This window comes from Lontra canadensis, unplaced genomic scaffold (assembly GCF_010015895.1).
Source record: "Lontra canadensis isolate GAN:19392208 unplaced genomic scaffold, GSC_riverotter_1.0 scaffold6, whole genome shotgun sequence".
Lineage (NCBI taxonomy): Eukaryota > Metazoa > Chordata > Mammalia > Carnivora > Mustelidae > Lontra > Lontra canadensis.
The window spans coordinates 6,486,245-6,510,004 of NW_022631000.1; the positions used below are offsets into that span (position 1 = coordinate 6,486,245).

Genomic DNA, 23,760 nt, shown 5'->3' on the forward strand with positions numbered 1-23,760 from the left:
AACAGATTCTGATGATTTTCTAAGCATATGCAACTATTTGTTTTATTTTAAAATTTCATCTTTCCTGTGGCTTTCTTTTAAAAATTACCTTGAACAAATGTTTCTATTTCTCCTTCCTTCTCAAAACTGGAAGACTAGATCTTCCAGTGAAGAGTTTATTAATTCCTTTCTTTTTTTATTAACATATAATGTATTATTTGTTTCAGGGGTACAGGACTGTGATTCACCAGTCTTACACAATTTAATTCTTAAAAAAAGGGAACCATGCCATAAAAGCCATCATTTTTTCCCCCTATTGACCTTATGTTATATTACAGCCCCTCTGGGGAGATGTCAATTAAAAGCATGAAATTTACACAAATCTAAACCTCGGAAATCAACCAGCAATCTGTACTGAGTCTGTGGGAAAACCTATTAAATAGCTTTTTAACCTTATTACTTACCATGTTTGATTGTACAAATATATTTCCTCAGGAGACATAGGCAGTGCTAATTGGGATTCATGTGAAGAAAAGAGCAAAAACCTATTTCAACCTATGTAAATATCTTTTGATGCCCAGTTAGAGACTTGATGATGGAGTACACCAGTAGCAACCATATTGGACAAGGTCACTCAGCCAATCAAAACCAAAAAGCAAAAGTCACCTACTCTGCTCATTCAGTAGCCCTAACAATTTGTTTGCTATCCCCGGTTAATTTAGCACCTCAATTATAAAATAAAATTCTCCAACACCGTTGAATATTAATTGAAATGCTAAGGAAATGCAATTAACACTGCTGTCTGTGAAAACAATGATGATCTTATTGATTAAAAGTCTTTCTGATATATTTTTTCCAAGGCATTTGAGGAATATTAAAGCTATTAGGAATTTGTTGTTTGGGGGTTTGGAAGTGCTATCAAGGACAGCTTTTATTTTCTCAAATCAAGAGATTTTTTTGTTGTCATGGCATTAAATTATTTGCAGAAAACAAATTTATTCTGTCACAATAATTATGAACTCTCTCTGAAGACTGACTCTAGTCTAAATTCCAAAAGTTTCCATTACTTCAGATGATGCAATTAAGGTCTTTTGTGAAGCGTAGTGCCTGTTTTCCTGTTGATAGTGTTTTTCTATTGATAGTGTTTTCATGAATACAGTACAGTTATTGTTCTTGTTAAAATAATTGAATTGTATTCACAATTTCAATGCAACTTATATGACAAAATGCACAGAAAAATGTTACTTTTTACCATTCAAGTAGAACTGATATTCTGAATTAGTTAAACCTGGAATTTCATGCTGAGAAAATGTTCAGAGCAATGGAGCATAAATGTATTCATCTTTCCTTTGCATTATTTTAACCTGGAGGAGTGTTCAAATATTGGTTTCTTCCATCACCTCTTTAGTTAAGCTAGTTCCCAAATGATGTCCTCAAAATTTGGACACAGGCAATGCAGGAACTAATAAGGGAAATTGAATTGGAGGAGGGGAGCAGAAGGAAAAGAAAATGTTACCAGTTTTTTTCATTGTCTTGACTAATTTGTATGAGTGGAGGATTGTCCTTTTATAAACATCTTAAAGACAAAACCTCAAGTCCTAGGTAATTTGGGGAAGTATGAAAGGAAAGAATAGTCAACTTTGTGAACTTCAACTAACATAAATAATTCATTATACAGATGCTTTAATTTTTATAATGAGTAAACTATATGGTATAAAAAATATGTTTGAACATTCTCCTGTTTAGTCTCTATCAGTATGAATGTCTATTTTAAAAATAAAATATAGAACATTGTTCTTTTCATATATAAAATTTAAAATTTCAGTTTCAAGATAGTCTTTCTATACCCTCCCCCATCACACACATACAGAGAATGAAGTGTATTTATTTCATTTTGTCCCCACGAAGGGACCAATGTTTCGACATTTTGGCGTAGACCCCATAGGCTTATCGAAAGCTCATCACTGGGGAATGATGGGTTGGTAAAACAGAGGGTTCTTTGTCGGACAGATGTGTGGAAATCCCAGTTTTACCCTCAAGACAGAACGTGAGAAGAGTTGCCAAAGAAACCCTAAATCCTGGTGCTTTTAGTCACATTTCAAATGTAAATCTAGATCTCTACACTGGTTTGCATGTATGTTATAGTCCATTAAAAAGTTTTTAAAGTAAAAATAGCATTTGGGGGGGGCAATTTTAAGATACTGATTTCAAAACACTACAGAACCCCTCACTCCCACCTCACTGGATTCCCTGGAATTTTAAAGGAAAGTATGTGGTTTTCTGGAATGTTAAATGCAGAGAAAAGAATATGGGCTTTAAGAATATGATCTTATAGAGTTCCTTTCGATGTAGTATAGTAGAGCTTTATTTTACCCATTATTATTGAACTCCTATAATGTTCACAAAGCTGCAACAAGTTTCAAAATGAGAAAAATGTAGGCTTTTCCTTCAGCTATGTTGCAGTATAGTGGAGGAATTAAGCTGGTAATTTCTCCTTTTTTCAAAAAGAAATTAAGCTTTTAAATGCATGAATAAATACATATATATGTTTAGAACTTAAACTAGAACAGTTTTTTGTTTTCTTTAGTTTTTGCACATTGCTGGTCTCCCATCCTAGAACAGTTCTTGGCACAGAGAAGGTACTCAATAGTCAATGAATGAATGAATGATAAAAATTATAAATACTGAAATATATAGAGAGAAAAATAGTGTGTTTGGATCCCACTTGTGTTCAGTGGGTCAAGTAGAGCACTGTATGGATATATACTTTATTGCTCCTGTATTAGCAAACATTTAAGTCCCTCCAGGTTTTTTTAATACTCAAAATAATGCTGTATTAACTTTGTATACAATTGTGCATTTGTACAAAAACTTCTATAGAATGGATTCTCAGTGGTAGAATTACTGGATCAAAGGGTATTAGCATTTTTAATTTGACAGATACCATCAAATTGTGCTTCTACAGATTCTGTTCAATTTAGAATGAGCCTTAAGCATTTTATTTATTTATTTTTTTTAAGATTTTATTTATTTTTGCGGGGGAGAGAGAGTGCCTGAGCGAGTGCATGAGTAGGGGGAGGGGCAGAGGGAGAGCGAGAAGCTGGCTTTCTGCTCAGCAAGGAGCCTGACTCATGCCAGTTCCCCAGAATCATGACCTGAACCGAAGGCAAACGCTTAACCCACTGAGCCACCCAGGTGCCCTTAAATAGTTTATTTTTTATTTAAGGTTACTTTTGACCATCTGATGAAAGCTTTAAATTCTCTTTCTATAAAAACAAATGTTTTCATATCCCACAGTTTGGGGACTTTTAAAGTAACTGTAGAGTTGTCATCCATGCCCTAACATTCATTTGTGGAACCCAAGTTAAATTCTAATAAGCACAGTAGAATCTTTACATTTACCGATTTAAAATTCATGAGGTATTTCTCAGAAAACAAAAATAAAGGTTCACAACATAAATCACTTCTACTGGCTTTTAAATAATTTTTTTTAAAGATTACTTATTTATTTATTTGACAGAGAGAGAGAGAATCTTAAGTAGGCAAGCAGGTGTGGGGTAGGGAACCAGGCTCCCCACTGAGCAGAGAGGCTGATGCGGGGCCAGATCCAAGGACCCTGAGATAATGACCTGAGCCAAAGGCAGAGGCTTAACCCACTGAGCCACCCAGGTGCCCCGCTTTTAAGTAATTTTTAATTAAACTTTTTTGCTTATAATAAAGTGGCTCCAAGAGGAATCCAAATGTTAGTGCTGGTGATGAAAGCGAAGAGAAAGTAGATCTAACAGTTTCTTGCATTTTATTAGGGCAATCTTATGTGCATCTATGAATTCGAGAAAACTGCCAGTCAGGACATGTTCCTTATGAAGATCAAAGATCTACTATGTAGAAATTACTGTAATAAAAAAGGAAGTTTGCCGTAGGAGAGAAAACCAAATGCCACTCGGTGCCTCTGCATGGTCCCTCGCTAGGACATGCTGGTGAAGTAGTTCTTTTTTTTTTTTTTTTTTCTCTTTAAAAAGATTTTATTTATTTCTTTGACACAGAATGAGAGAGAGAGAGAAAGAGAGCGAGCGCACACAAGCAGGGAGAACAGCAGAGGGAGAGACAGAAGCCCTGTCTCTGCCAAGCAGGGAGCCTGATGCAGAATTAGATTCCAGGACCCTGGGACATTGACTTGAGCTGAAGGTAGATGCTTAACCTACTGAGCCACCCAGGTTCCCTAGTGAAGTAGTTCTTACCTAGAAACCTTCATTCAGTGTTCAGGTCAAATGAAACTACCTGCAGGAAGTCTTCACCAATATCCTCAAGCTCATTGCAGGGATTCCTTCCTCTGCATTCCCACAGCACTTAGTTTACAGCAGCTCATGTTCCTAAAGGAATAGATCTTGGTATTACATACACACACACACACACACACACACACACATATACGCGGGTGCATGCACGCACACACACACACACACATACATATATATACACACACATATATATATCTTGGTATTGTGTGTATATATATGTATATACATATATATATATGTTTTTTTTTCCTCCCACAAAGAATATCTAACATTTTGCCTCTAGTAGGTGTTCAATAAATACTTTGATGAATGATCATATGTATAAATAGGTGATCGTTGAGATGGGCCTTAAAGGATATGGATGGATTCAACCAAGGCCCAAGGAACAATGATAAAAATGAGGCAGAGATGGGGCAAAGCCTGAGTCAGTTAGGAAGAACGGTGACTTACCCAGCCTCATGCATTATTCCAGGCTTCTAGCGTGATGAAGTATCAGGCAATGGCAAATTGCGAGGACAGTTTTCAGCACGGGCATGCAGATGCCGATACTGTATTCTTAAAATTTTATTGTTTTTGTAGATCTCTTTTCTAGGACATAAGTCATTATATTGACCTCTAGTTTACTAAAAAGATAGATATTTCAAGCATTATAATATACCAGACTTGGAATTAAAGAGCACATATGTTAAAACATAATCTTGGGCAGGTGAGGGGTAGGGTGGCTGGGTTGTGGGCACCAGGGAGGGTATGGCGAGTGTTGTGAATTGTGTAAGACTGTTGATTCACAAACCTGAGGCAAATAATACATTATATGTTAGTAAAATTTTTAAAAACCCACAAATATTAAAAAATATATATTCTTGGGTACTAGAAGCATTTTATAATTTAGTAGGATTTAGGCCCTTTCCCCTCTAAATGTTACTCCACAGTGGCCTAAAAATTTATGGTTATAATCCATGTATAGAATTGGAGGAACCACAGGAAGAAAGAGAAAGAAAGAATCACCATTTTTCTTGTCTGTAGGCATTACATAGTTACACCTACATCGTGGCATGTGACACAGGTAAAAGACCACCCAGAAAGCAGATTTTGAGTAAACGTCTTCCTGTTGCAGGTTCAGCAAAAACCCAGCTTGCTCCCCAAGTACCCATTTGTTGAAGAGAAATTGAAAAGCAGGGTAGGAAAACACTTTTGTCTACTTCCCAAAGTAACATATTCCATCAGATGTCTTAGCCTGTCTGCCATCCATTCTAAATTACTTGGGAAGTATTTTTTTTTTTAAAGATTTTATTTATTTATTTGACAGAGAGGGAGATCACAAGTAGGCAGAGAGGCAGGCAGAGGTGGGGGGGGAGCAGGCTCCCTGCTGAGCAGAGAGCCTGATGTGGGGCTCCATCCCAGGATCCTGAGATCATGAGCTGAGCCACCCAGGTGCCCCTACTTGGGAATTATAAGCCCTGTATCTGTCTTTCTCAGCCTCCCTCAGTCTCACTTCTTACTTGTTATGTACCACTTGACCTTCACAAAAATCGTAAATTCTTATTTAATGCCATAAAGAATAGGAGGAATTATGAAGTACATTTGCCTCATTGAGTCATAAAATCACAGGTTTGAAAGGCACTTTAAAGGTATCTAGTTTGGGGCACCTGGGTGGCTCAGTGGGTTAAAGCCTCTGCCTTAGGCTCAGGTCATGATCTTAGGGTCCTGGGATCGAGCCCTGCAACGGGCTCTCTGCTCAGCAAGGAGCCTGCTTCCTCCTCTCTCTCTGCCTGCCTCTCTGCCTACTTGTGTGTAGGCAGATCTTTGTGTGTCAAATAAATAAATAAAATCTTTAAAAAAAGGTATCTAGTTCACCTTCTATCAATAGATCTTTTATCACATTAAATAAAATACATGTAGTACATATAGCTTAGAAAATATATATAGTATGTATAATTTGTGCTTGATCGTGATACATGAAGTAGATTTGCTAAATTAGAATATTTTTTTGTAATCTCTGTGAAGAGATTGGATCTCAAATCCCCAGAGTCAGGAATCAATCTCCCTATCATAGTTGAATATAATATGTTTCTGTGAGGAAAATAAAGTTGATAATAGCTAAGTGTTATTATGTGCCACTTCTGCCTCCGTCCCTCTATTCATATTCGGTGATTATTTAGTCCTATACTGAGAATCTACTTTACAACAATGATCAACGGAAGCCAGTTTTATTGAATACAGAAAGCCAGTAGTTGAAGATCTAAACTAGCTGTTTTCAACTAGATGGAAGTTTGGTGGGCAGTTTTGCCTTCCAGGGGACATTTGTCCTATCTAGAAATTTCTCGTTGCCATAGCTGGGGAGAGGGCGCTATCAATGTCATTAGTGATGAGGTTGAGAAACACAGCTATAAACTGATGTTACAAAATATTTATATGTTTAATTAGAATTCTGTATGTCTTAATTCATTTAAAAAAAAGCTCATAGGGACACTAGCATGTTTACCTGTCAAAATCAGTCAAATAAATATAAAAGTAATTTCTAAGGATAGCTTTCTCAATTCTACTTGCTTCCTCCCCAGCAAATCCTCTGCACAAATAAATTTCTCCAAAATTTCTGTAGAACTGTAATTTAGCTCTTATGTCCTAAGTTCCGTGCCAGTTGTGAATGTGAATAACGCTTCTATGTCACCTAACAGAGCTACAGAGCTTAGAACAATGCTTCGAAGGATGAGGATGCTATTGACGTATCAGTGCAATAAAAAATAATTAACCAGGCGAAGCTACAGCATGTGAAAATAGACTCTATAATTCTCCTCCTCTTTTCTATATTGTTTACTGTTCTGCTTGAAATGTAGTGGCAGGTTCTGAATTTTAAGATACCTCCACTCAAATGACTGTATATCAGAAATTCAAAGGGAATGATTACTCTGAACTTGATAGTCTTTAAGTATTAGTTTATACAGAAAAAGTATACCTCACCAATATGGGCACAATAATTACATTTTTATTAGTTCAGTTAGAAATGAACTGTGTTCACCTAATTTCAAAAATTATACCAGAGTCTGTTTCAGTGCCTCCCTAAATTATTTGCTGTACAAAATGCATAACCAAAGCTATGTTGTATTTATGATCACTTATCTGAGATTTGATATGTCAGAATTATTGGGCTTAGAGATTTTTCTTATGCTGTGCTTTTCCCATTGTGTTTTTTATTGAATTCTCCTATATAACCTTTTTAGTTCTATTATTCTTTATCTGTAGTTATTAACTCTTCCTAAAAAAACTTCTTAAATAATTACACACTGCTTCTTGAGTGTAATACATTTTTGCATTTTATTTTATGTTGGGACATTTTGATGGCAACAGCAATATTAATAATTCATAACAATACATTACATTTATAGAGCATATTTAATACAGAAGGTTTTTATCCCAGTTAAAAATATCTTATGATATATACATATACACAAAGATACAACATGTACAACATAGAAGTGCACACACTTGTGCCCACACTCATTCCTTTTATATTTTATATTTAGTTTCTTTGAGGAAGGACATCGTGATCATTCTATATTTGTAATAGTGTCCAATAATCTCTAGTCTACAAAAACATGAATAATTTAACCAACTAATATTGCAGGGAGAAAATTGCAGGGGAATTTTAGTGAGTTAAATTCAATTCAGACTTGGCAGATCAAAGAATCTTTTGCTTCTGTGAAAAGTGTAAACAGAACCATTTGTGTTGACAGGTACTTTGGGTCTCACTGGCACTTCATCTCAAAGACTGAGACATCTGTAGGAATCAGGATGCTAATTCATCACCAAATCACAGTGGTTATGTAGCCATTTTATCTTTGCAGGGTTAGGGATATTAGCTGTACCACAGATTCAAGCTTTTCGTCTTTCTCTCAGATGAAACTGGGAGTTGGTATACGCTTAGAATAGAGGAAAGTTGATGACTATAGCAAACTTGACAGATACTTCAGAAATTTCATATCTTTGACTCCTAGGAGTCCCAACTGATTATCATCCTCTATGCCCTAAGACTAGAGACCAGGGCTTCTGTCTATAACCGTTGGCCTTTTAATTGCTGCCCTTAGGCTTGTCACATGTCTTATTTCCCTTAGGTTTCTTATGCAGAGTCCTGTTCTGGCTAATTTGGGATATCAATATGTCATTAAAAGACCCAACTCCTGAATTCCCAAATATTTTTCAAAACAACCCTTTGCTTTGTGGTCATCACAGTAAGAAAAAAAGGCATTTCACATTATCATTCGTAAACCACAGAGCACAAATAAATCCTTAATTTCTCCTGAAATTAATAATAAAGTTCGGTAGAGAGAAATACTCTCTTCTGTAGTTTCATCCATGAACTCTTACAAAGTGTTTACTTTGTGGTTGTTTCTCTTCAGAAACGAGTGCACTGCAAGCGTAAATCCATGTTCTCTGTATATCAGAGGCAATCTAGGACAGCCTTTATTAGAGTATGTGGTAGGAATAAGAATTCCCAAAGTTCTGGGGCGCCTAGGTGGCTCAGTGGGTTAAAGCCTCTGCCTTCGTTCGGCTCGTGTCATGATCCCAGGGCTCTGGGATCGAGCCCGGCATCAGGCTCCCTCCTAGGTGGGGAGCCTGCTTACCCCCATCTCTCTCTGCCTGCCTCTCCGCCTACTTGATCTCTGTCAGATAAATAAATAAAATCTTTAAAAAAAGAAAAAAAAAGAATTCCCGAAGTTCCAGTGGTACCAGCTCCTCCCTAATTTTCAAAGATGTTAATTTAATAATCAAAATGGAAAGGATTTCAGAACATTCAAGTGAGAAATCAAATATGATGCCTGTTTGATGCCAGGCATTGTTCCTGGGGATACAAAGATAAGAATAGATGGTCCCTTCCTTGTAGTTGTACTTCAGTATGCTAATAACACATGATGTACTTGAAATTCCTGTATCTTTAAAATCTGTTACAAAATTTGGTATTTATATAGCGCATTAAAGTTCTGTAAGGAAGAGAAAAGAAAAAGGGTCAGTAAGAAATAGCAAAGAATTACATTTTTTGCATAAAGAATTTTCTCGTTTTCCCTGTGTACCTGGCAAAGGATTCACCTCCTTGGAACCTAAGCTCTAGAGCGTGAACTGTTTTCACTCCTTGACCAACCATGGGAGTACCACCGATTGTCAAAAGAAGGTGTGCTTTTACAAGTGATAGGAGATAATTAGAGGGGCGTGTCCTGCCATAATTTAAGTTATAGGTCCAGATCATCTTAAGAGTTATTATATATTCAAGTGACTTGCCACATACTGGTGAAAAAACATTAAATCACAAAATTGTTTTCTTGGGTTGGCATTCCTACGCCAGTGCAGTGCATCAACAGATCTTAAAATACATGATAAAAGTTCCACATTTAGCATACAAAGCATTATAGAAAACAGGTATTATATTGAGAAATAAAGTAACTTCTTAATTCTCATTAGTTTGCATATCTGCAACCACATATCTAAACCCTCACAATTTGTATTTTAACAAGGCTGAAGAGACCATGTCTTTATTTATAGTCCTATGTGCTGCAATGGTTTGAAGGTAAAAGGAATCAAAGTTACAGTATGGGAAACACTAAACAATTTAAAAGCTATTGAGGTAATTTTTATTATAATACTGAACATATGATAAACAGTTTTGGAAAACTACTTGTCTCCAATAGCCAGTGAAAAGCACATTATCATGACTTATACTTTGTATTCTTTATTTTAACAATGTTAAAAATGCTGGAAACTAGTTGTTCTGAGGCATATTTACATGAAGTTTGTGTTTCTTGTAATGATTTTGTTCACTGGGGCAAAATTGCTTTAAAGGAAGTATCTTCTTCAGTTGACAGGATTTTAAACAAAGAATTTTATTACCTTTTGTTCTTTACCAAAGGTAATGATTTTTATCCCTATATGAAATTTTCCTACGCATTGTGATTGATGGGTAACAAAGTGTCCACTGTCTTGTTTCCTCAGAAAGTCATAAAATGGTATTTGTGTTTCAAATGGCCTTAGCTTTGCACTTCAGCACCACCTGGTGGACAAAATATCTTTCTCCCCCCCCCACTACAGTTTCAAATTAAGTTAGCTCATTCACACTATATCCAGTGATGACATTTCTTAATAGATATTTAATTGTAAACATATTTAATCTTAAAAACCAGTGTGAGCAAAATAAGGTAAAAAAAATCTGAAATATTCCCTTAGTACTCCTGTCAAATTAGATGCCTGAGTTTTTTAAACTTCATGAATGTCTACAGGTTTGAATAGTATGTTGCATACATATGCAAAAGTCGTGGGGTTATGACATTTTAATTTTTTGTAATCTACACTTTTTCTCAGTAAAGAATGAAATAAGACCAGGAACTTTTCTGTACCTTAGTAGCAAATTATGGTTTAAGTTAGGTTGTCTACCCAGAATTCAAGATAACCACTTGATAAACACTTTACAAAGAATTCTTATATTTCAGATTCCTGTCTTGTTAATATTTTATGCATAATTAAAATTAAAACTACTATATTAACCATTGCTAGTATAAAGTAAGCCAGTTTCCTACTTATACCTAAAATTTGGTTGTGGTCTTATATGTATTAGTTTAATTTTTAGTAGTTTTAAAAAACTTTTCCAGAAGATAAATTTGACAATATTTTCAAATGAAAAATATATTTAAAACTCGTTTTGAGAATTATAAACGTGTTAATCCTTTGTTGTAGTCCCACTTGTCTCTGAAATGTAACATACATTTTTTTTCCTGTGGCATATGTACTTATGAAAAAAAATATACTTTCACATTCCACTATGTTCCTTTGCAACACAGTTTTCTCTTCCCAGGTAAAATAGAGGGTCTGTAAACTTGAAATGTGTGACATTCAAAGATTTAGTAGCTAAATAAGAGTTGTTCATATTTAAATAGGAGATATGCTCTAGCTTCATACTTTTTATAGTCATTTAAGATAAAATTATAATAGGAAATCTTCATTAAGATGCATATCCTGGGGACGCCTGGGTGGCTCAGTTGGTTAAGCGGCTGCCTTCGGCTCAGGTCATGATCCCAGCATCCTGGGATCGAGTCCCACATCTGGTTAAGCGGCTGCCTTCGGTTCAGGTCATGATCCCAGCATCCTGGGATCGAGTCCCACATCGGGCTCCTTGCTCGGCGGGGAGCCTGCTTCTCCCTCTGCCTCTGTCTGCCTGTGCTCGCTCGCTCTCCCTCTGTCGCTGACAAATAAATAAAATCTTTAAAAAAAAAAAAAAAAAAAGATGCACATCCTGAAGTTGTTTGCTTAGTTACGTCAAGAAAATACTTAATGTCTTCTCTCTCTCTCTCTTTTTTCTTTTTTCTAAAGGCCTTGGATGGTATACTGTAAACTCAGCATATGGAGATACCATTATCATGCCTTGCCGACTCGATGTACCTCAGAATCTCATGTTTGGCAAATGGAAATATGTAAGTGTAACCTACTTTGGACTTGGCTAATTACTTCTAGCTTTTTGTTGTTGTTGTTTTTGTTTTTTTGAGATAATACTCCTTCTGTGAGTAAATGTGAATTTCAAATTAACATAATGGTAATATTCAACTGTGGGTACAAATGTAGGAAGGTAGAATTATGTGTTGAATATCTCAAAAGAGTAATACCTAAATCTTACATAAAAGTGCTATTTTAAAATAAAGCCAATAAACACGTAATTCTTAGATCATATTAGTCTGAAAGATTTAACCTTAAATGTTAGAAGCAAAGGAAAAGGCAGAGTTCCAGAGTAAAATCAGTGGCGTGTAGAACAGAGCTTAGTGGAAGTTGGCAGCCTTTCTCCACATACTCATGTTCTTTTGGTGTGGCTATTGCAAAGGCAAAATACACCAGTTGCTAGAGTACCCACATATTCATTGGGAATTAGTCATCAGCATTAGAAGCTTGTTTCTAGTGTTGTCTTAGAACTACGTTGATGTGGCTGGTCCTTTTTACATTTAACATTGTCCATTTTACTCCTATCTTGCAGATAGGAGATCATACTTTCTCAGGTATGGAGGCACAGATGGGTCTAGAAATGGAGGATAGATACCTGATAGATGATTTGGGTGGCTAGGTAACATTGACTGATAAGGTGTTTCACTTTAATTACAGAAACCAAAAAAGGTGTCTTTCTGGCCCAGTTTCCTAATGCAGAATCACATGAGACACATAGTTTTGACCCTGAAGTAGAGTTATGCTTCCTTGAATACAATGGCAGTTTTTCCCAAGTTCCTTGAAATGTTAAAAGGTATTTGAATAGGGAAAAAAAATTCTGATGGTCAAATAATTTTTGAAGACTTTATCACAGTATTTCTTAGAGCCTTTCATATACTAAGATGCCTTCTAAATAGTCTAAGCTTGCTTCATTTCTTTCTTTTCTTTTTTTTTTTTTTAAACTACTACAGAACACACTTTGGGAAATGTGCTTAGTTTGCACCCAAGCTGGAAGTAGAACACAGTCTTTCAAAATGTGGGTTCTTAAGTCAGACCAACATGTGCATATACACAGCATATACATGCTGTGGGATTCTGGACAAGTGAATGAATCTCCATTCTCTCATCTCTGAAAAGGGGGTGATAAGAATAGTTTTCCCTCAGTGGTGTGAGGGTTACATGAAGTAATTCATAGCAGAGTATTGACAGAGTGCTTGGCACATGGTCCTTGTTCTGGCTGTGGGGCTCTAAGCGCATGCGCATGTGCGGGGGTCATGTGACAGCAGAGGCAGGGGGTGAGGCGGCTCAGCACTTCCCTGTACTCCCCTCCTGATACCTGCTCACACTGGAGAATGTTGAACTATTTCTGGTTTACTGTAAAAGTGGAACAAGGAAGTTAAGGCCTGTGAGGACAAGGTCTGTTCACACCCCTCGAACTCCAAGTGAGACTACCCCCTGCTTCACCTGTTGAGTCGAACCTACTGCCAAAATAAATGGAACACAGATTTTGAAAAATCGTGATGGTAGACCTTCCCGATGATGATTCAGGGAGTAATTTTCCCCCAAACTGAATTAGTACAGTGGTGGTGGAAACAATAATGACAGTTTTCAAATGCTTAATTAAAGCAAAGAGCTTCAGCAATAACCGGATGAGATGCATTTGAAATACCATGGGCTCTACAACCAGTGTCGGTTTGTAGGCAGAGTCGGCAAGCTCTAATTTAATGAAAGCTGAAAGACAAATGGTAGGTTTAGAAAGAGTGAAAGGAGCCAGACACAGAGGAGGGACAGATTGGCTTCTCCCCTCCTGCAGGGTCATCTGCTTGTGAATGGAGATCATGATTCCCTGTGAGCCTTTCCACACTTCACCCCCTACCTCTTTCTTTCTTTCCCTTCCTTCCTTCCTTCCTTCCTTCCTTCCTTCCTTCCTTTCTTCCTTTCTTTCTTTTAATGTTCAGTTAGCCAGCGTGTAGGGCATCACTGGTTTTTGATGTAGCGTTCAGTGATTCATTAGTCGTGTATAACTCCTGGTGCTCATCACAGCACGTGCCCTCCTTGACCCCCTCCTCTTCTTCAGCATCTGCCCCAGTGCTGGTACAGAAGGGGCAGCTAACAGCTACGAAGAGTGCTATAGTGAAGTCATCGTGGAGCCACACTGCAAAGCTTCAACCTTTGCTCTGCTGGGATACGCTAGCTGGGCCCTTGGACAATTTACTTAACCGACTTCTGTCTGTACTGTATAATCTGTAAATGAATCTGATATTCCAACTCTAACTTACAGGGTCGTTAGGAGTATTAAATCCATTACTACGTGGAAAACCCAAGGAAAGTACCTGGCATATGGTTAATAACTATTATTTATTGCATAAGTGCATGAATACAGAAACATAAGGGACTGGTTTAAAATATTTCCCTCGGTGAAGGAATGATTTAGAGTAAGGATTTGCATTGCAAGCCTGTGACAAAATTTAAAAATTTAAGGAGAATATTATTAATGTATTCAGATATTCAACCAACTGAAGCTTTTGGGCTCTAAAATTAGCTTAGTAATTGTCTTGGCTTGCAGTGCTATAACCGAATACTGTAGACTAGGGCCTTCAACAACAACTATTTATTTCTCACAGTTCTGGAGGCTGGGAAGTTCAAGATCAAGGTGCTGGCAAATTTGTCTCTTCGTGAGGGTCCTTCTCTTGATTTGCAGACAGCTGCCATTTTGCTATGTACTCATATAACCTGTGTTTTCTTCCTCTTCTTATAAGGGTACTAATCCTGTCATAAAGGCACCATTCTAGTCCTTCATCTAAACCTACTGACCTCTCAAAGGCTCCACCTCCAAATATCAGCACCCTGGGGTGGAGATCTTCAACATACGCATTTGGTGGTGACACAAACATTTAGTCCATAAAAGTAATAAATATTAATAATTTTTAAAATGTAACTCCCCGTAGTACCTTGGAATTTGCCATGCACTTTAAAATGTTTTATCATGTTTTATTTTCTCGAAGACCTTGTGAGGTAAGTAGAAGAGAGATTGGCTTCTATCTTAGATTAAATTGCTTATTAGCTAAGAGAATTTTTGTGGGAGCAAAGGAAGAGATGAATTATAAGTCTTGGGCTCTTGGCATAATTGTCCATGCCAGATTATATTTTATTTTGATAATAAGTTTTTATATGAAAGCTCTCTGAGCTAAGTTTTATGACTCAGATAGCAAAACTATGGATTTTAGTGATTAATCTGATTCTGTTGCTTAATGGACATGATTGTTTCATAAGGGCACATACTGTTCCTCCATGAAGACTCATTAAATTATGTTATGAGTAAAGGTCAGCTCTGTCAGTTTTGGCTGAAACTGAAAAGTGTGGACGTTTAAAATATGTGGATTAAAGTAATGAATATGCAAAGGATAACTGCCCAGGACTTCTGAGTATTTGCAGCCCACATGTATGCTTGCTCTGATGGTTAGCTGAATATCATTTTGTGCATTTGTGTGTTTGTTTTCATCTGTTTTTTTTTTTTTTTCTTTTAAATTAGATACAATGTCAGCCCTTCTTGGTTTCAGAACAGTCACTAATTCTGTCCTTTGGACGCAAGAGAAGCTCAGATTCCAATAGCCCAGTCTTTCCATTTTCACATATTTAAACTGATACCTGTAAAAGAACGTAGAGCCTTTCCTCTTATGAGGAGTCATTTTCTGTAAACAAAGATTTATGTGAGGCTCATATCCAAAATTACTCCTTTTGGACAGAATTATAAATATTGGCGGAAGAATATGGCCAAGAAGTTTTGTTATTCTGGATGTAATCCTGAAACATCTGAATATGCTTGTTTTTAAAATGTATTGTTATTTTAATTTTTAGGAAAAGCCCGATGGCTCCCCAGTATTTATTGCCTTCAGGTCCTCTACAAAGAAAAGTGTGCAGTACGACGATGTACCAGAATACAGAGACAGATTGAGCCTCTCAGAAAACTACACTTTGTCTATCAGTAATGCAAGGATCAGTGATGAAAAGAGATTTGTGTGCATGCTAGTAACTGAGGACAACGTGTTTGAGGCACCTACAATAGTCAAGGTGTTCAGTAAGTAGTCTGCAGTGTAATTGCTAAGTGGGATTGATGGCTGGTACTAGAAAATGTTCTTCAGCAAGAAGAGTGAATGCTCTGTAGTGTCTCCACGGCAGGCATCTCTGTGAGAGGACTTCTGACGATCTTCATTCTGCTCATGCATGCTGGTAGTGAGGAAAACAAAACCCCTGAAATTCAAATAGGAGTTCTGCAGTGAGGAACTAAAAGAATATTCTCTGTTGTTTTGTTGGGTGACATTTCCTGGGATACGAAGTACCAGAAAGTGAAAACTGGCACGTGGTCTTTTACTTTCACTGACTTGTACAAATGCATAGTCTATGAGATATACGTAGATATGTGACACATACATATGATATGCATGTCACGCAAATACACACGTATGTATCAGACTGATCCATATAAAAGTAATATTTTTACATATTAAACAATAAATACAAGCAAATCCAAACCATCTTATGACTTAGAAATCTAAGCTTTTTATGTGTGTGTGCGTGTGTGTGTCAAAATATGTGTGTATGTAGTATTACACACACACACACACATACATATATCCTGGCCTTTAATCATGTTGCTTTAGTTCTTCAAAGTATTCAGTTGGTTTAGAAAATTGCCCCCAAATAAAAAAGCTCACACACCCTGAATGCATCTGTGGAATACCTCAAGGGGAAGAAGTAGAGTAAGATTGGAAGAAGAGAAGTCAGAAGAAGAAACTTGGAGTAATAACTGTAGTCATTACGGCAAAGTAACTTTGCCTAATGATAACATATAGTTAATGTTACTGTGCAAATAGCTATGCAAATGAATGACTTGAGAAGTTCTAATTAAACATTTTATCTTTTAATATTCAGGTAAAAAAATCCCACCTCCTGTTACATCATAATATATTAGAAATTACAGGGAGAAAAATAGGTCTCAAAAGTTTCAGAATGCCAGTCTTTTTTAACTGGGGAAGAAGGTCTCACTTTTCAGTTTTTTTCCCTCTGCTTTCTGATAACATGGCAGCACCTAGAAATTGTTAAAATAAATAGGGAAGAAAACAGCCCAGAGGGCTGCTATAGCAAACAACCATGGATTTTTCCCATTTCTCTTGTAATAGCCTATGCAACTAAGTGGAACTGTCCCTTAAGTATTTATATAGATTTCAAAGCTCCTATGGGCTCCTGACATGGATTCAAAGAATTCTTGTACTATCAAAAGAAACCTTTGTTCTCCAGAAGAACATTGTAAAAGCATATTACATGTTTCAGTTGATTACCTTTCAGCTTAGAAGGCACTTTCCAGAAACCATCCACCCTTCTTAGTCATTTTATGAATCACACCAAATTCCAAGTGTTTACCAATCGTGCCTTCCATTAAATACCCCAAATAATCTGCCTCCTATTTTTACCAACAGCCCCTCTTTTTTCTTTCTTTCTTTCTTCCTTCCTTTCTTTCTTTAATTTCACTTTGATGTTACTAGGAAGATGGATGGTGCACTTCTAGGGACACTTTCTGTAAAGAGAACAACCAATACAATTTTTAAAATTAGGCCCTGATGTCATAAATATAAGTTCACAACAAGAATGTAAGACAGTAGGTAGAGATTAAGTCATAGCACCCCGAAGTTTATGGGTATTGCTTCCTTATTGCCAGGTTTCTTTCTCACTGTGTTAAAATTCTCAAATATCAAGCTAGTCTACAAGAAAGTTGAGAAAATCCAGGTTGTTTCCTTTAGAAGAATCGTTTGTGACAATTTTCAGAATACACCTAAAGTATATATCATACAGCAATCTGGAAAAAAAAATCCAGTTGGTCTGCTTTGATAAAAATTTGTAAGATATTTTGGAATACAGGGAATTTCTATGATTGTGAAAACAAACTCACACCCCACATACTGGCAGCACCCCCTACCCCCTTCTCTTTTGAATGTTGTTGAAAACAAAGTGATTCTCAGAAACAGAATTTGCATTCCAGGCTCTGGGCCAGGGAGAATTTAAATAGACAAGTTACACACTCTTGAAAATGGCATTTTATGCTAAAAACCGTGGAACCCTCCAAGTCCAATTAAATGGACGGCACAGCTCATGATAAGGAAAGCATTTGCAAGAGCATATAGGGGCTTTACTTTGTTTTTTTTTTTTTAAATAATGAATTTACTTTGGGTCACATTTTGTGAAGCCAACAGCAGCTGTGACAGGGAGACTTTTATTCTGTGCATGTGTATATTGCAGTCACTTAAGAGTTACTAGGCTCATCAATCAGTGCTCTGTTTCCTTCTGTCGAGTCACCTAGCAACATGCATTGTGTACTACAGAATCGAGTATGGTTGAAGTGAGCTAATCCCAGCTCAGCTTGCTGCGGAGTGCCATCCTCATGGGCAAACTCAGACTGTTCTTATTCAGACTGGAGGCCATGACCAATGACTCTGCTCCCTCCGCTGTAGTCTTGTTTGTTTAGCTTTAAACTATACCTCAGATACAACAGCTATGCCCATAAAGCACCTGAGGTTCAAATAAGTCATGTTCTTTATTGCGAGGAATACAGCTTTAAAAAAAAAAAAAAGAATTAAATGGCAGCAAAATTAAAATGTGTTTGCATTTAATGCACGTGTGAAGTTAATAAACACATTCAGAAACATCAGTCAAGCCTTTAAAGTTCTCAAAGATTTATTCCAATCACTGTGCAAAAGTTTTGGAAGTCAAATGGGTACCCAGATTGCCAGCTGGCTGTCAGTGGTGGAACAGAAAAATACCTGACTGGTCATCAGAAGACCTGGCTTTGTTAAGTGTGTTGCTGATTTCTGACCTTGAGGATGTTCACTAGTCCAAGGCTGCTTCTTTCATCAACAGTAATAGAAGTGCTTTGAATTTGAGGGTCGTTTTCCTACTGGTTCCTAGATCCTCCTGAGGAGCTTTGCTGAAGAGGGCAAGAGAGGGGGAGGCACTTGCTTCTGCTGGCTAGAATCTCACCCACACTATATTTCAAAGGTTTTTTTCATGATAATTCATTCAGGGTGGAGAAGAAAAGGCAAATGACTCCAGCTCTAAAAAACCATTTGAAAAACCACAATGTAGGCTAACCTGTAAACCCACTCGTTAAAAGGAAAACTGTTTCCGTGACATAGGGTCACTGTACACTTGACTGGTTCTTTGCTTAGTGACGGGCAGTGCTGGCTGACTTCACACGGTTACGTTAGAGCTTTCATTCGGACACTGTTCTCAGAGTTTTATCAGAACTGAGTGTCCTTCCTCTCACCTTCCGTGTAAAAGTTAATCAACCTGCAAGGAATTTTTTTTTTTAAATGAAGGAGGCAGATAATGACCTATTTAACAAATGAGACCTATTTTATTTTGATTCTTTAAATATAAAAATTACCTTTCCCATCTCATGAGGAAGTAAACTATGATTCCATGCTAATGATTGTTTACTTAAAGTGGACGAGAATTTATAAGAGGTAATGACTGACAAAGTACTGAGAGGAGCTTTCATGAGTCAATGTAACCAGTGAACCTCTCTTTTCTTGCCTTCCTCCCCTATCAAAAGCTCTCCTGTGTGTGGTTTTTGGTAATAACACTGTACACTGTGGGTGATAGAGAGCAGTTTGGCTTTCATCACTACATCCTCAGCTGGCTGCGATACCCTTGATAAAGTTATTTTAATAATGCAAATAAATTTGTACTATGACTTTCCCTTTCAATTCTATACTTGGTTATGAATCCCTGAATTATATTAAGGCATAATTCATGTGAAGTTTTTTTTTTTTTTTAAACACTTTGGAATCAATATGCAATTTTGCTAAAATAGTACATGTCCTCTTTTATGGTCCTCCAACTAATACCCATTGATTGTTGCAAACTAATATAAAAGAAAATTACATATAAAATATCTCGTGGGTTTGAAACAAAAGTTTGGAAGAAAAGAACTCAAGGAATTGGAGTAGGTATTACCATCACTTCCATAATGGCCATGGTGACTCTCTTCCAAATAAAAAGATGAGTTACACTGTGAAGAAGCCTAAACATTAAGCATTCTTTCACCAGGTTTTTCTGGATTTTCCACAGCTTCATTTTATTGAAATAAGTATACATTTTAGAAAATATTTATGGAAAAAATATATACATGGCCATGTGTAAAGGGCCAAGACTTGTAACACACCAAATATTTATGATCTTATGTGCAAGGATAAAACATCATAAGGTTTACAAAGCAGAGAAATATATATATTTTGCCTAAGAGGAAGTACGTGCCCAACTGTTTTGATAAATAATTTTGGTGAACTAGAAAGTAATGCAGTTTAGCAACACTGCCCACCTACATTTTGTATTAGAAGACTCAATTAAAAAAAAAAAAAAACCTCAGTTTTTTCAGATGATTTTTTTAAAACCTCTTTTTATATTCTAGGCATAGATACTACTGAAGGGGAAACAAAAACCCATTTGTTCTTTTTCTCTTGTTAATTTTGACTCTTGATTGACCACATAAATTAATTAAATATCTTACCTCTCTTATGCTCTCAGAGTGGTATCACGAATACTTGATTTTAGTTCCCAGAGAAGTTTGGCTTACTTATTTAAGCATTGAGAATTTTTATATTGCTTAAATATTTTGGATATATCCCTCTCTAAAATGTTTTAGACTTTTGTCTTAAAACATAAATTCAGAACAGAATTTAATGTTCTATCAGGAATTCAGAGTTGTAATTGTGAACATTAATGGCATTACATTAAAATTGTGATAACACCAGCGCTTACTGATATGTGGAAGGCTTTAACCTCCTACCATATGCTTCACAGAAATTGCTGTTCATCCTGACTTTTTGGTCAGATTTAATAATTTTTTGGTCACATTTCTAACAGTCAGGAAAACAGGTGTCACTTTTTGTTTGTCATAATGTAACTGTCTCTGTTACACCTTTCTTTTCTTCTGTATTTCTTTTTTCTATTTTTTATCTTTCTTGTGTTTTGTTTCCAGTAGGTATATTTAGAAAATAATCCATCTTGTGCAAATTGAATTAGGGTAATATTTCTAGAATTAATAGTAAGCTGGCTCTCCTATAGTTAAAGGGCATAAGTTGAACACATAGGAAGATTTACTATTATTATTCATTGTTCCAATTTCTAATATAAAACAATTGTGTAAAAAGTAAATGAACTCTCAATAGTAACATGAAGAAGTTTACATATTTTTTTTACACAGTCTTGGTGATAGCCATTTTGCTCTTCCAAACACTTTCTGTCTTTATCCTTATTTTCTGTAATGGTCTGGGTAGGCAACATTTCTGATAGCAGAATCCCAGACTGACTAATAACTCTATAAAAGCCAACTTAGTCTCGTTTGGTAGTAGAAACTAAAGGTATTGGAGATGATATTACAATGAGACTATGAATGAAAGAACTGGTTGTCTTTATTTGTTTATATGAGAATAGAATAGTTTTGCTCCATGAGATTCACAAAAAATCAATGACAAAGAGGGAATATCCATTTTCTGGAGACTAATTGTTAGAGCTAATTAAAAAGTAAAAAATCTGTCAGGGATAGATAACTAACAGCGAAGAGTAAATAATTTAAAATAAATCTGAATACTACCTTGTTGCTGTGATTTTTAACCAGTTTTTCCTGAAAGCTCTCTTAGAATGGATGCTTCTAGAACTTCCTACATTTGAGATGCTTCTGTCTATTATCTCTGTTCCAAATTTGAAGGATTTCCTTACATTTATAATTTCATAATGTGATTTCACTTTAAAGATAAGGTTTGAGATACACAGAAAACTTGAACGTTTATATCCCTTAACTCTTTTTAGTTAGCATGATTTTAGAACCATGATATTTAAACTTCATTGTGCCTAAAAATCTTGTAGAGAGCTTGTTTTAAAAAGTTGATATATAGGACTGTCCCTAGAGATCCTACTTCTGGCCAAGGGAGGCTTAGAAATCTGCATTTTTAGTAAGTACCCTTTGTGGATTCAGGTCTTCATCTAAGTAGCTGGAAGTTATTAGTAAGTGGAAAGTACACATGATAATCAGTTAACAATCATATTCATATTTCGTATATTAACCTCTATTTCACTATCAAATCCATAGTTATAGCTTATGAAGCATTCAGAAGACATTACGAATATTTAATTCGGAGTAATAAGCATTTAAAATAGTACTTAATATAATAAAGCAAATACATGGAGGGAGTGGGCTAACCAGATTTCTTAATTACAGATTATATGGGAATGTGTTTGCTTTGAATAAGTGAATTATTTTTCTATAATTCAAATCACAAATGTCCTTTTGTTCTTTCCTGTGTGCTTAAAACCTTTCTCTGCTTGACTTTAGAGCAACCATCCAAACCTGAAATTGTAAGCCAAGCGCCTTTTCTTGAAACAGAGCAGCTAAAAAAGGTAAGAACTTGCGTTTGATTCATTGCCTTCACTTAGCAATGTCTTCTCCTGGCCTCAGATGCCAGGACAAATAAGATAGACTTTGTTCTTATGGAGTTGACAGTGTTACAGGTGCCAGTCAGAAAGTCTGCCTGAGTTAGAGCGGGGAACACAGAGGAAGATGTAGTCATTTCTGAAAGGAGGAGAAGGTGAGCAGAGGCGGGGAAAAGGTATAGTCTTTCTTATTTCAGTGAACTGTGAAATGGAGTCATGAAAGATGAGTAGATTTTCTCCAAACTAAGGGTTGAAATGTTTTCCGACAACGTGAAATAATAAGATGTGAAGGAGAATAGCATTTTTAGGAAACATCACGTTATTTGTGTTACTGGAACTTTGTGTGGTAAGACAGTAGGCAAGAGAGTGCAGTAAAAGATAAATCTGGAGAAGTAAAGAGAATCTGGATTATGACAAGCCTTATGTCATGGAGGGAATTTGGACTTTATTCTGTTGGTAGATGAAACTATTAAAAAGTTGAAGTAAAGATATGAGAAGATCAAATTTGAACAGTCACATTAAGAGGTGTGAAGAGAGGCTGTATTGAGAGGAGACAAAGTTGGAGGTTATATTTAGGCACATCAACTGACTAACTTATTTCACTAAGTAAAATACCTAAATTTTCCTTTGTGAAGAAAAAAATACAAACAAGTGAGAAGTTCTTTGAATCAGATTAAGTTTTATTTTGTAATGTTATTTGATAAATGCTAAATACTAAAGTCATAACACATTTGAAGAAAAGTGGTGGGAATTACAGATTTGGTAGGTATATGTATCTGAACTTTAAATAGTATGAAACCAGAGAGGCAGCCCCGCTTTCATACCGTTAATGATTCTTGCATGCTGAGATCTATGAACCATGGGAATAGCCAATGTTAATGTAGTTGTGTTATTTAGTTAATACTAAAAATGAATAATGTCAAAATGAATTTGGTAATGCTTTTGGACAAATGTGATTTTATTAATAGTGGCAGCATCTGTTGCATGTTTTTAAATGAGCAAGACCATAATTTTAAGTACTAGGCATTGTTTTTAATGCAAGGGACCATGTATTCAGTCCCCAGTCAGTGCTTGGATAATGAATGGGTCAGGAAACCTTTGGAAGAGCTGCACCCCCTGAGGAGTCCAAAGCTTTCAAATTGACAACCACTGATGGAACCAAGGTAGCAACATTTCCTTTTCATTTTGCAGTTGGGAGACTGCATTTCAAAAGACAGTTACCCAGATGGCAACATCACGTGGTATAGGAATGGAAAAGTGCTGCAACCCCTTGAAGGAGGTGGGTAAGAAGTGGGCAGTAAATTCAGATGACCTATTTTGACCTTCTCTCGTCTAGGCATTCTTTAGACTGCCCTGCATCTAAATGCATTGGCCTTTTTGATCTATGGTTCTATGCTTTGTTCCTTTCAGTAACCATTAAGTCATTAAGTGATTTTTTAAAACATAATTTTAGTCCTTGTGCAGAAGAATCAAGAGCAGAGAAGAATTATTTCTGTATATGGCATGTTCTAGAAGTTAATTAAAGGGAGTGGGAGATAGGATTCCAGGA

General features: G+C 36.2%; 1 protein-coding gene across 3 annotated transcripts in view; it reads left to right on the forward strand.

Moving 5' to 3' along the window:
• Positions 1-23,760, forward strand: part of ALCAM (activated leukocyte cell adhesion molecule) — a 210,372-nt gene that overhangs the window by 137,450 nt on the left and 49,162 nt on the right. For all 3 annotated transcript variants that reach the window (XM_032852094.1, XM_032852095.1, XM_032852096.1), the window contains exons 2-5: positions 11,628-11,728; positions 15,585-15,804; positions 22,114-22,178; positions 23,403-23,490. In XM_032852094.1, coding sequence (XP_032707985.1) covers positions 11,628-11,728; positions 15,585-15,804; positions 22,114-22,178; positions 23,403-23,490 — 474 coding nt within the window. The remainder of the gene's footprint in view (positions 1-11,627; positions 11,729-15,584; positions 15,805-22,113; positions 22,179-23,402; positions 23,491-23,760) is intronic.